Source organism: Polypterus senegalus, chromosome 2 (genome assembly GCF_016835505.1).
Source record: "Polypterus senegalus isolate Bchr_013 chromosome 2, ASM1683550v1, whole genome shotgun sequence".
NCBI lineage: Eukaryota > Metazoa > Chordata > Cladistia > Polypteriformes > Polypteridae > Polypterus > Polypterus senegalus.
The window spans coordinates 96,867,409-96,881,527 of record NC_053155.1 but is presented as its reverse complement, the minus strand read 5'-3'; the positions used below and the strand labels follow the sequence as shown (position 1 = coordinate 96,881,527).

The window sequence follows — 14,119 nt, the reverse complement described above, 5'->3', positions numbered from 1 at the left end:
TATGTGTATATATTGGTTTGCTATGTACTTTACAAGAAGAGAGCTGATGTACGCTCAGCTGCACTATACAGACTGCACTGACGCTGAGAACAGAGATATCACTTCCTTCCGCTATTAGCCTTAACAGTATTTGCCCAACCGCCCGCTCATCCCTTGCCATCTCTGCAGATCATTAGATCTGCCTGTGCCTGCAGATCTGCTGTGAGATTTGTGAGATGACAGCCGGGTGTTCAACTAAATTAGCCGGGCGGAGCGCCCGGCTAAAAGACACTAGGGAGAACACTGGAACTCGTAGTCTATTTCTAAACTTTTAAGAACCCTTTTCTCATTTTGGGGCCTGTCTGGGCTACACCTTAGATTGGCTGAATTTAAGTGAGCCTTGGGCATGAAAATGGTGAAAGTCCTCACCTGCTTTATGGTCTTTTTGGAGGCCTCACACATTCCTTGTTGCAATGTTTGTGACTCAGCATCACAACAGAAAGAATCCAAAGTTTGGAGTCCTTGATATAAAAGAATTTATTTAGCCTAAAGTCATCTTTGCTGTCAGCTTGTCCTTTCTGCCCAGGAGCAGATACTATATAACATGCAGTCTGGTTAACATTTTCCTGTGTATTTTTTTTTGTCATTCCCTTCCACTGTTTACCCATTCCCATTCTACCAAGTAATGCCATCCACCCATATTTCTGATGTCTGTGCAGTGACAATATGCAGTGTTTTTAATATGAATATTTTTTATCAATTCATCAATATGAAAAGTGAAACAAAACATTAGGGAACAAGCAGCAGTAACAACTACACACATACAGAAATGGTCAGGGATATATATACAATTTATATATATATATAAATATATATATATTCTTTCTGTTACCAACTTCAGCTGTTCAGATTCATTTGTCAGCTTAAGACATCAAGGAATGTGTGGCAACCATGACGCTGCAGGCTTTTTTTCTTGAAACACCTACTTAATACTAGAATGTTCTGTAAACTTCACAATCATACTCAAATTTCACAGGTAAACAAAAATAAGTCTTGTGGAGTCTTGTATGTAGTATATAGTGTGTGTGTGTATGCGTGTGTGTGTGTATGTGTAAAAGACTAAGTAAAGAAACTGAATATTTTCATTTTTTAGTTTTTTTTATTTTCACTGCTTTTATGGCTTCTATGCAATGAAGTGAATTGCCTCTATTCACATGCAAATTTGGTTTCCACACAGTAAGTTTGCTGATATACAGAGTATATATGATATTTTCCAAATATTAGTAACAACTTAATGATGATTAAAACATTATCCCCTTGTGATTAATAAAGTATCTATCTATCTATCTATCTATCTATCTATCTATCTATCTATCTATCTATCTATCTATCTATCTATCTATCTATCTTATCATTAAAGATCATTATGACTAAGGCCAAAAAGCAAATGTTCAGCTTTTATACATAAATAGGTCATTACTTATAAAGCTGTTTACTTCATTCCAAACGTTTGCTTATAACAACATTTCCAAAACAAGTGTGATATAGTTTCTTCATTCTTTTTACAGTGCATCTAAGTTTACTTTTGTTTTTGCAGTAAAGACCTGTGAAATACCATTTGTATTTAAAAAGATGACAATTTAGTGGTATCTTTGATAAAGGATAGTTACATCACAGTAAAAAATGTAGACCGTTGTCTACATTTGTAAAAGATTTTATTCATTTTATTTTAAAGGTGTAGTTAGTTGTGCAATTAAAGCATTCAGGTTGCTAGAACGTGGTCTGTTCGTCAAAGTTTTTTTTTTTTTAACATAATGAGCTTTATGTTTCTAAATAAAGTTAAACACAAGCTTATATGTTTTGATCCGAAATTCCTTTGTCATGTCTAATGCTAAGGCAGTATAATAAACACACAGTTCGGCTATCAAGTACTCTGCCTAAATTGACAAATCTTTTAAGACCTAAAACGTAAACTTCTGTTCTCCCTGTTTAATTGAAGGGTAAGATTTTCAAATCCCTGTCATTATGATGTTCAGTAATTGTGATATCAAGAGCTAATGGATTACGAAGCAGCGGAGGACTGCAGCTGGGCCTATCTTGCTTAATAACCTCTATGAACTTTTAATTCTGGAACCATTCTTTTAAAAAAACAAAGTGGTATCTCCTGCTAACTGACTGGTAAAGGTAGTTCTACATGCAGTAGACAAACCAATAATATCACACTAACTTATATATAAAGCAGAGACTGTAACAATCTTGTGGTTGGTCTTGTATGTATGTTATGATCCACTTAGTAACCACAAGGGGTGCCAGAGTGCCCCAGACACAGCAGTACAGTCCACAATATAATAATACAGTATAAATACAATAAAGAGTTTTTATTCCACAGAGCACCTTCCAATGAATACCTCTCCAACAATTAACCACAATCTTATATATAAAGCAGACTATAACAATCTTGTGGTCTTTTATGTATGTTATCATCCGGCTGATGCACGGAACGTTGCTGGTGTGCTCCGTAAAAGCAACTGAGAGTTTTATAATGAAAAATCCGTAGTATTATTTGTTTGTCATTCAATATTTGTTTTTGTTAACTATATTTTCATCTTGCATTATTCTTATTGTAACAATGTTGTAGTGGTAATAGAATTAAATCAACCTAATAATAATATTAATTAAATTGACTTTTTTTTTGTCGTCAAAAATTCTGCATATAAAAACTTATTAGTCAGTCAGTTATTATCCAACCCTACACCACAAAACAAAAATTAATCTTTCAAGTTGTGTTTTTGTAATTATACAACACTGGGTATTTCAGCTAGTTGTTTATATGTAAAATGAGGATTTGCATGATTAGCAAAAAGAAATAAGGTGTAATCGAGAATCCTTGCTGAATTCATCTATGTTAAATTCACCTGTTGTGCCAACTTAGGTGTATGCAGTGTGAAAGTGTCTGAGTAAGGAAATTTTATCTTTATGATTTTTGTATAGTTTGATCCCTTTGTAGCTATTCCTAAAATTTTGTTAAGTAAAGAACTCATTTGCTGAATGGAATCTCATGCATTTGTCAAAGTGACTGATTTTAAACTAGGGTATATCAATGGCTTTAGCCATACTCTTATTATTAAATTCAATCCAGCATGCATTTATTACTGACTTTCAGGTTAAACCTCTTGGTGCACACAGAAAAAGACATTTCCATCCTCCCCTCCAGAAGTGGAGCGTCATACGATGTATGGAAATAGTGCAAGCTTGTGACACATGCAAGGGTGTGACTTTTGTTCCTAGTTTTGCATTTTGCCCTGGGCTGAGAGTTGGTATGGCATGTGCCATGAAAGGATGTCCAACTGCCATCTAATGCCACCACATAGATCTGACCCTGCACACAGTGTAAAGCATAGCCAGCATAGAGAACCGAGGCTGAGGTCTTAATACCTCAATATTAAGGTACCTTAATATATAGGAAGTACAAAAGCCATGCTTACAAGGTAAAAAACAAAGTATGTTTTGCATGCCTCAAATCCCAGAGATTAAGTCAAAACGGTAACAGAGGTCAATACACAAAGACAGACAAAAATCAAGCAAAATCAGAGACAGAGTAAAGAAAAAAGCAATTTAACCAGTCAAAAAAACTTAAACATATAAAAAATCTGAGAATTTCAGACTACTAAAAAGAGGAAATTCATGTAGGCAGATAAGCACAATGCTGAAGCAAAGACCTCTCCTTCAGCCCCCTTTAATTTTCTTGCTCCTCCGATCACATGACTGCCACCTGATTAATGTTACATTGCAAAATTCAGAGAAATGGAGGACCTAAGGGCAATGCACAATACATTGTATCGTTCACCTTGTCATTGAGTGCATTTATATGTGCATTAATTACTAGTTATTCACAGAAACCTGGTTATATATGCCATGTTTACCTTTATTCTGGTTAAAGAATTTGAGATATTGATCTCTGAAGAATAGGGTTAACACACATAGATTTCTCTACAAGTAATCCAGTTATATATTCATGTAAACCCTTAACAGGGTTGCAGTTAAAGATTTCAGTCTGTGCAAGTCTGTTGCACTCTGTCAGCCAGCGCATGTGTCAGCTTCCACAAGATCAATTTCCTGAAGCAAATGTTCAGGCGATCGCATTGTTCCTTTTGGTTTATGGTATCAGAGTTTTGGTTTTTTTTTTACCAAAGAACACTCTGTAGGTGGACCCGTGTATTTAATTGGGATTTTTAAGAAACCGGGTTTCTGCCTTAACTGGGTTTGGTGTGTGCATGTAAACCCATTCATTGTTTGTAATGACACACACCTTTGAGTCAATAGAGCAGTTCTTCTGACAAACAATTAAGATGCAGATCAACCTGATGTGATGATTACATTTTTTCTGTTTAAAATGATATTGTTAATGGTTTCAGTCAGATGGAAGTGTGACTGATTTTTTTTCCTTCCTAAATAAAAATTAGCATTATGTGTCCAAAGATAATTTGAATGAGCATTTACTCGGGCATGTAATCTATTGTACTAATATGAAACTATTCTGTGAGTGTTCTTTACTTTTCTTCCCAAATCTATCTCTAAATTAGATAATACAATTGACAAAGTTTAACAATTTTCAATCATCATCCTGTCGACAAAAGAAAAGACTTACTTTCTTCCGTTTATTTTTTCAGGCTACTGAAAGGAGACAAAACCTTTATCTTTGTTCCTCGGTCACGCCAGGAGCTTCCAGACAATTTTCCAAAAGAAATTCCTGGAATCTGCTTTTTCCTAGAGGCCAGCTCTTCCCAAAAGCTGAGACTTTCAACAAGTGTGTCCAATCCCGGTGCCACAACAACTCGGATCAGGAAGATCTCCTACAATATTGGCACCATGTTCCTCCGAGAGACCAGTTTATGAGGGACAGTTCAGACTGTAGAGAAACTGGGGGAACTCTGAGAAGTACATGGCTTCATAACAGCAGGACTGAAATTAAGCTCACTTGATAGTTCATACATTAAAAAACAGGTTTTTAAATTATACTCAGAGCACTGCAGGTATTAACTATTTATTGTGTAATTTGGTGCCTTGAACAGTACATTCAGAGATTCTTAATTGCTTGCACAAATAAGCCATCCTGGGCCACACTTTCAGAACATTTGCTTTCTCCTGCAGTTGAACTGTAGCTTTCCTGCTTTCTCTTGTTGTCCTTTTTCCCAGCTTGTCTTCCTACTCTCTCCTATCCGAACAGATGCAATGGGTGGCTTTTTTACCACAGCTCCATGCCAGCTAGCTCTGTGTCTTTACAGTGGAATGATTTGTATGGATTTTCTGATGCAGCATCCCTTGGTAGCCATGCTAATGATAAAGTGACATGTGCTATGACAGCAGCATCTGACTTCTGCTCCATAAGTTGATAGGGCCAAAGCTAAGCAAACATGGCTGTTCCATTGATGCTCTGAGCTTGGTTTATGTACCAGCCACTATAAATACCTATGGCACATCCAGAGCTAGACATATCCATCACTGTAAACTTCATCTAAAGTTCCATCACCCTACACACGATTTTCTTTAGTAAATTAATAAAAAAGTGATCTAACCTCATGGACGTATTTAGTAAAACAAGTATATTCACTACAGTGGTACGGAATGTGATTAGCAGTACTTGATCTCAAGAAAAGGAAAGGATGCCAGCAACGTAAGCAATAAGATATGAAAGTGTGTAGCTGACACAGTTCTGATTCAGGCCTGAAAGGAGCTCTTTAGTGGAAGAGATACTGAACTGTCAGGAACAAAGAATGAACTGCATTTAGGAAAAGGTTTTTGACTTCACTTTATATTGATGAAATTAATTTGTTTTCCATTAGCCTAGTTATTTATAATTCTGCTAAACTGTAAAGGGAAAGGTTTGTGCTCCGCCAGCCAATTAATTCTACCAGACGTACTTAAATATCTGGTAACAACAACCTAACCCTTGCTGTGGCAGGGAGGATTTAACTGGAGAAAATGTTTCTTTTTTAAGGTATGATTTACACGGATGTTACTTGTTGAGCATAAAATAGGAACAAAGAGAAGTAGAAGGTTTGTGGGAAAAAGATTCCAGACATCTCTTGCTTTTACATATGAGTACAAATGAAACAGGCCACTATATTCTGTACTCGGGCAATACCAGCAAATTAATCTGTTCATAGACTACAGAGGTAAAATGCCAGCCTCGTAAGGTGATTTAAGCAATTTCACCTTTTCTCTACCAGCTGTGCATGTGCTCCTCCAGTCAATACAGCAACATTCTTAATAGGCACAGCAGGAGCGATACAGATCCCTTGTGGGGAAAGCAGCATATAAGTACTCTCTATGGGGTGCTTTCCTGTTTCCAGTGCAGCAGACAAACTTAAACAGGCCTTCTAAATAATTGAGGAACAACAGTGAAATGAAAATGATTTTCTCATGGGTGTACACTTTTGAATGAATTATGCAAGACTACCTCTCTATGCAGTTTTGGGCAGCAATCCCAAAAAATAATTATTCATAGGATGAGTTTGGTAGGTACCAGCGATCAAATTTTTAAAATTACACTATTGTCAAGAGAGCAGTCTGACCTTCTACTTTTATACCCTGGAAAAACAGAATTTACTAGAAGGCCCAAATAATTGAATGGTGTTGTAGAACAAATATAACATACTGTACTTCACTACAGTTTCCATCCACCTTTCCTGTTATGGGCCATAGAGGCAACACAGTTAGATGGACCAACGGTGAGACTTTATTATAACCTCCAGGTACTTGTAAGAAGTTACAGTCACAACCAGGTCAAACAAGAGGTTTAATCTCTCTAGGTGTTCTGCCTGTGAGTATTCTGACTACAGAACCAAGCTAACATAACTGGCTCTTCTTGACTAGGAGAAGCAATGATTTTATTTTAAGCACTTTGCATATTGTTTAACTCCTCACACTACCATGAAGAGTGAGACCGGCTGCTCTATAAAGAAACCTAATTCAAGCAGCTTATAGTATGGGCCTTTAACACTCAGACAGGGAATGACAGAGATACCTGGAGAGTGATGATTTGGCTAAACAACCTGCGTAATCTAAATCTAAGCAGTGAATAGTGATTAGATATTTGGGCTAGTCGTGAATTATCCGATAGAAACACACATTTGCTCAGAATTGTCACCAGTGTCAAAGTACCATGGCCCAAAGATCATCCATGCGCTGTGTAGTCATGGCAAATGATTTGAGGCGAAATGTTCTGAATTCTTAGTTATGGTGAGGTGGTGAGGTGCTAAGCTGTCAGCTTATAGGTTGGCTTAAACAGACTGTGCTTCTGCTGGGCAAACCTGGAAGACTCAAATAGTTACTGAGGGTGAAACGTGAGTAACTAATAGATTTCTCTGATCAGATTTAACTTTTACCTCTAAAACTAGTTTTCTTGAATTTCAGGAGAACTTCAGAATCATGGAGGTGACTGCACAGAGCTGTAACCTAAAGTTGGTTGGTGCCTGCCATGGTGGCAGCCCGAGGGCCTAGTGAAGCTATTTATGGCAAATTAAGCTAACAAGTTAAATAGAAAAAAAAAAAACAACTGCCATTCCCGGCAATTCTTTCAGGATAGTCTACAGATTCAATTAAGAAAGTTGGCCTCCATGGTAATGAGTGAGGTGTTAGATAGGTGTCAGTTTCTGTATGTAGCCTCCTCAGTGAAGGTAATTCCTGATGCATTGTCTGTAGTTAGATCCATTTCTGTGGCTTAGGCCACTACGTGGGAAGTAAGACAGCTACGGACATGGTTAAGATCTGACCTGGTTTCATTTTACGTGTCGATTTAATTTTGCTTGGAAGTTATAAACAGTAAAGGTGGCTCCTGTATTTAAAATGGGAGACAAGAGACTGTGTTCCAATTACTGAAGGAACACATTTCCCAGCACACATGGGAAGACTTTTGTCAAGGCACTGGCAATGGAAACTGATAGATAAACCTGGAAGAACAACAAAGGTTTCCAACAAAAGTTTCATTCTGGCCATGGAATTAACGAACCAACTCTTTATTCTTTTACTGATATTTGATGTGTTATGTAGAGTTTGCCAAACCCTGCAAAACTGTGGTTTGTAGATCTGGAGAAGACATTTTCTTGAATATCCCATGGTGTCTTTTGAAAGGGAAGTTTATGCTGCAAGACTTGTGTTTGTCTATTTGGTGTTGTCAAGTCTGTTTAAAGTTGGTGTAGAAATCTGCAAAGTTTGCTGCTTGTTTTGTGGAATGATATCAGGGTGCAACCAAGGATTGTTATGTGGCTAGTTTGAAGGCCTGAGGCTTACATTTCTACTAATACCTGGATGATGCTTTCATTGTTACCCTCATCAAACTCTGATCTTTGGTAAGCACTAGTGTAGTTTACAGCTAAGTGTTATAATATAATAAAACTAGAAAAAGGGCCTGGTCACTGCATTGAGTTAAAATATTTTCTTTATGTTAACAATGGTTTTCCGTGGGTGCTCCTGTTTCCTTCCTCATTCCTAAGACGTTTACTGAATGTTCAGTTAACTTATTACTCTAAATTAGCCAGTTGTGGCTGATTAAATACGAGTGGGGCTTGTAATAGACTGGTATCCCATTCAGGATTGATATCTGGCCAGTGTTACCAGCAAAGACTCCAACTCCTTACAAACCTGTCATGAAAAATGCAGGTTCCAAAGCAAAAATATTTTATTATAATAATTATATAATATTATATGGGCTGAGGTGATGATGTGATAACATATAAGAACCTGCTTATTCTATTGCTGACCCTCAAGAAATTTTTAGGCTAACCTGATCGAATAAAGGGCAAGGAAGGAAGATGCCCAAGGACGGGGTGCCAGTCCATCACAGAGCACATTCTTAAAACATATGTTCTTGCACACAACACATAGCTGACAGAGGTTTGATGTGAATCCAGTCCTCTAGCTGTGAGTCACCATCAATTATATTTTCTGTTCAACCAGCTTCTAACCCACCTATCCAGTTCAGAGTAGTGGGAACAGGGGTCTCATGCATAACGGCATGCGTAGAATTCACACTATATATATGGCATATGGACAAAAGCAGAAATGTGCGCACGCACAAAAAAATCCAGTTGTATGAATCTATGTGTACGCCAACTTTCACGTTCTACCGCTAAATAAATCCCGGTCAGCGTGAAAAGTAACACATGTGCACACGCGTGCCGCCACTCCCCAACTCCTCCCAGAATTATGCCTCTTTGAATTTGCAAATCAATATAAATAGCCCTTAAGCTCAGCGTTCTGTGAAAAGACAATGGCAAAATCACGGGGGAAAAATAGAAGAGTTTCAGCAAATACCAAGTCGAGGCAAGGAAAAACGTACTATTTGTTGGTTTAAACAGTGGTATAAACAACAAAAGGAAGTTGATCAAGTGAAATACAGTGTCGGAGAAACTTGAAAGTTCAAGTTCACAAAGTCGCACAGTGCCTGAAATAAAAAAGAAGTTGTCAGATATCAAAGTCACCGTGAAAAGGTGAGTCATAGCCCACCGTCTGAGTGTCGTATGGAAGCATATTAGGGTACAGAGAAAAAAAATAGGCACATAGTGGAAAAAAGCATGAAATGTCAATTTTAATATCGAAATTTACACTTTATTCATGGACTTTATTTTGTCATTAAAGTAGAACATCATAAACTTCATCTTAAAATCGTTTAATTTACTAGTCTCTCAAATACCATCGTAACTAAAGTAGCACATTAAATGATTTGTATTGTATTTGATCTTCTATGTGCTCTATGTGTGTGAATCACTACGTGCTTCTTAAACGAGCTTTCTCTTCTTCCAACAGGACACAGAATCCACTACATTCATGATATTACAGCTCTCTGAATAAATTAAATACTGAGATGTATACATGATATCATTTTCACAATGATAGGAATTAAAGCATGTTATTAAACATGGGAACACGGTGGCACAGTGATAGTGACGAACTGGCACCCTGTCAAGAGATTGTTCCTGCCTCACGCACGATGCTTGCTGCGCTGTGCGCGACCTTCGATGGAATAATTTAATGCAGCAGTACTGTGTCTTTCAAAGTACTAACCTCCAATTCCAGTCCTTTCTTTTCTTTCTCCAAGTACCCAATCACCACACAATCAGCTCTGTAGATATGAAGCCATCTGTAAGCTTAGAACACAGATTCTTCAGAACTTCAGTACTTATAAGTACAAACAGTTCTACAAGGAGCACTTGATAGACTGATTGAGTGTGTTTATAGTTCTTGGGATGAAAATCTTTCTGAACCGCAAGGTCCGTACAGGAAAGGCTCTGAAGCATTTGCCATATGACAGCAGTTCAAATAGCGCATGGCTGAGGCAGCGTGTGCTTGATGCTGTATACCGATAATTTTGTTTCCGATCAGCTGCTGTAGAGCTGTGATTCCACACTCAGATACAGTGGGATTAATACTTGAGAGTAACAACACTAAAGCAGCTATGGTATGTAGAATAGTTTGGCCATTCCGTGGACCATTATAATGTTACAGGTTAATTAAAATCAGATGCCTTAAACTAATAAACAATATGCAGTTAATTTCAGTATATTTGATTAAGCCACGTCAGGGATGTGGATCTAAAACTGAAAGTGTAACCACACTGGAACAAAAGCACTGCTTTGAAGCTGGGTGCTACCAGTTTGCAAAACCAAGCGGAGAACTTGCGTATGCCAGGGATTGAGCTAGTATGAAAATATTTTAGGCTTTATAGCAAATTTAGTTTTTATACATCGCAATGTGAGCGTGGAAACGGGAGTACGCAACATTTTTGTGCTTACGCAACGCTTATACATGAGGCCCCAGGTGCTTTCCCTAAAAAGTGTGAGTGCAAGGAACAATATGACCCTAGATTGGGACATTACTTCCAGAATTGCAACATTTGTGGAAACAAATATGTCAGAAAACATCTCACAGAAATCAGAGAAACACTTTCTTAAAGTTTACTCTTTTTTTAATGGAATCCTATTGCTCCACAGAATTTTTGACCATTAGTTTTATAAAACTATCATTGAAAGAAACTTACCTCAAGTGTTTGCAGCTGCCATGGTCATAGAGATGTTTTATAGCAGAAGAGGACACCTACTTTAAAGCTCAACCACATAAGGTGAAAGCCTGAAGACCGCAGGCATTTAAAACGTGTTAGACTTCCCTGTGAACTGGTATGTGAAAGAATTTGGTAGTTTTCCTTATTCACAGAAAGAAAAAACATTTAGGTGTGCAGTTTAAAAAAATGGAAAAGTGTCCGAAAATTCCTAGGAAAAAAATTTAATTAAAAGTAGGAGTGAATATTGGTGTTTCTTTGTGTAACAGTGTAGTTTTGTGTGTTTCAACCCCTTAAGTATACACTTACATTATATTTGTGCATATGTGTTTTTTTCTGTCTCTACAAATGGTAAATAAATATACTGTATACACAGTATTCTTTAGGAGATAGTATGTGATTTGCTGTGATATGATTTAATGTAACAAGTTATTCAAATATTATATTGTAAATCCTCCCTTATAACCACAACCAGCACTAAATATAGACATTGTTTCCAGTTTTAAAATGTTCAGAAAGTGATACATTGAGGACAACAGACAGAGTAGCAGCACTGTCAAATTACACTAGGAGGCTGGCTGTCTGGAGAATTAGACAAACTTTGGCTTAATTGACTTCTTTTCTTGTACTGAAATATTTTTCCTCCTCTGCATTAGGCGATTCTGAAACCCCTTGTCACCTCGAGGGTAGCAACCAAAGAGGAATTTTGTGAGACCTATCATACAGATTTATGTATACCAATGTACATACTATGGTCGTGTGTTAGTGATTCTCCTACAGTATATGTGAGTACACACACACACGTACTGAATACAGCAGTGGTTTATATTACGACTAAAATAAATTCTTAACAGTTCCTTATGTTTACAGTTGTGTCACTGCATGCCAGTAAAATCATAAACTGAATATTTTTACACATTGTGATATTAAAGTCTTGATTAAGTATCCATCAATCCATCCTTTTTCTGAGTTCAATTATATCTAGTAGGCATTTTTCTGTTTTCTGTACTTTTGATGTTTAAATGAGCTGTGTAAAGTTGCAAGTAGAAATTTCAATAGCCAAGAAAGAGATACTGTATCACAAAAAAAAAAAACCCTTCATAAAGTCTGCAATAAACTCAAAGAGTCACTGAGCCATTGCTATGCAGATCAGAAGACACTCCACTAATTCTGCCCAAAATATCATGTATAGAAGGGCTAAAATAGGTCACCAGATTGTTTTGTGTACTGGAAGAGAAGACAATGTACATACATTAATAATCTGTAAAGTGGTTAACCTAGAGAAAGTATATGTATGTGTACACCACAACACATTACCCACATTTAGAAATGAGTGCTTGTATCAAATTATAGAGTTTTTTAAAAACGGACTCATTAGATCCTTTAGAAAAGAAACATTAATGCCGGCTTCATTGAAGCAAACAAAGTGGAATAGAGCAGAGTATAAATTTAATCAGGTGGCATTATTCTTTTCATCCTCATTTCATACCACTTTATAACTGTTCCTGCTATTGTGGATGAAATCGTGTGTTTTCTAATGTTCTCTTTTAAATGTGCACTGAATATGTATTCTCATTAGAAAACTGTTGTTGTTGCCAATATTTAAATCTAAATAATTTTGGTTACTATATCAATTCAGTAGCATCAATATGAAAAATAAACATATTTTTTTTTAATAAAGGTGTCAGACATAAGCATGTTATTTACTAAACTGTGAAGTAGCCTGTGTCAGAGCATGTTTGCAGAAGACTTTGAAAGCAAACGCCTGATTATAAATGAGCTAACTTATTTATTTAACTTTGCTAAACATAATAGTTTTATGCAGCGAGGAAATTACCATTTGCAAAGTAAACATACCTGAAAAAATAAAACTTAACAATGAACGTAGGAGTAATATCAGAGTACCTGTGTTTAATATGCTGCACTTTTACATTTCTTTCTCGTTCTTAATGGCCACTCGAATTAAGAATGACACATCAAGGTTGCATGTGTAGCCTTTGATCAGTGAGGCAAAGCTTGGGTTAGTGGGAACAGGAAGGTCTGTTTGGGACCACAAACACATCACAGAGGCAGGTGGCCTATGAGCGATGAGAATCATGCAGTGACTCCCAGCAAGTGATGATGACCCCACCTTTTAAGAGGAAGACCTTGAGGGTGATTTGCTCTCACAATTAACAGTTCTTTGAACTCAGCTCAACTAGGAGGATTCGACTAACTGAAACTAATCTTAACATTTTCACTGAAAGTTAATAGTGCTTCGAGGCAAAAACACACAAAAAATGTGAAATTTGTTAATGGAAGCGTTCAGTGAAGCCAAAGCCAAAAGTGACATCCCATTACAATTCATCCCTACACTTGCAGGTTTATATAGGACAAGAGATACACAGCGCTTTTGTGACAGTGGAAGAACATAAAGCCTCAGAACACTAAGATCGTCTCCTATTCTGCAAAAAAATTGACATATCAAGAAGAGTATGGACACAGTAAAAGTAAAACAAACAGTTAATAATAACTAAAACAACATCATATGTACAAGAAAAGGCTTCCAATATCAATCGAAAATATCAAATTCCAGTGAAATCGAAGCATTGCCCCTTAATGTAGTTTTAAATTATTTCTAACACAGATGTGAATATTATTATCCAAATGGGCTGAGAGGAGTTTGTGGGTACCACAGACAGCACATGAAAGCTAAGATTGAGTTTGAACCAAAAACAGACAAGCCACAGACTAGAGTAGAAAAGTACGGTTTCGCAATAGTTACCTACAAAAATGAACTTTCTTTGGTCTTTAATTCAGGGACGGTTTTGAGTTATGAACTGATCAGTAACTAATCAATAATACTTGTGTGAAAGTTTAACACAAAACTGAACAATTTCAAATGTGCTGGTGTTCACTCACTGGAAGGCATCTTACATGTTTTAAAAGTTATTTTTTCACGTGTCGCCATCTTTCAGTAGGATGCACTCTGTAACTGTGTACAATCAAGCAAAGTCCAAAGTCCTCCACTGCCCTTTATGCAGCTAAATTTTGTTGGGTTCCCTTTTTTCTCAATTATAAATTTCATGGCAGGATTTGCTACAT

At 36.9% G+C, this 14,119-nt stretch overlaps 1 protein-coding gene across 2 annotated transcripts in view; it reads left to right on the top strand.

Moving 5' to 3' along the window:
* gucy1a2 (guanylate cyclase 1, soluble, alpha 2) overlaps positions 1-9,185 on the top strand; it is a 325,294-nt gene extending 316,109 nt beyond the window's left edge. For both annotated transcript variants that reach the window (XM_039744199.1, XM_039744195.1), the window contains exon 8: positions 4,650-9,185. In XM_039744199.1, coding sequence (XP_039600133.1) covers positions 4,650-4,875 — 226 coding nt within the window. In that variant the 3' untranslated portion in view covers positions 4,876-9,185. The remainder of the gene's footprint in view (positions 1-4,649) is intronic.
* The last annotated feature ends 4,934 nt before the right edge of the window (positions 9,186-14,119 follow it).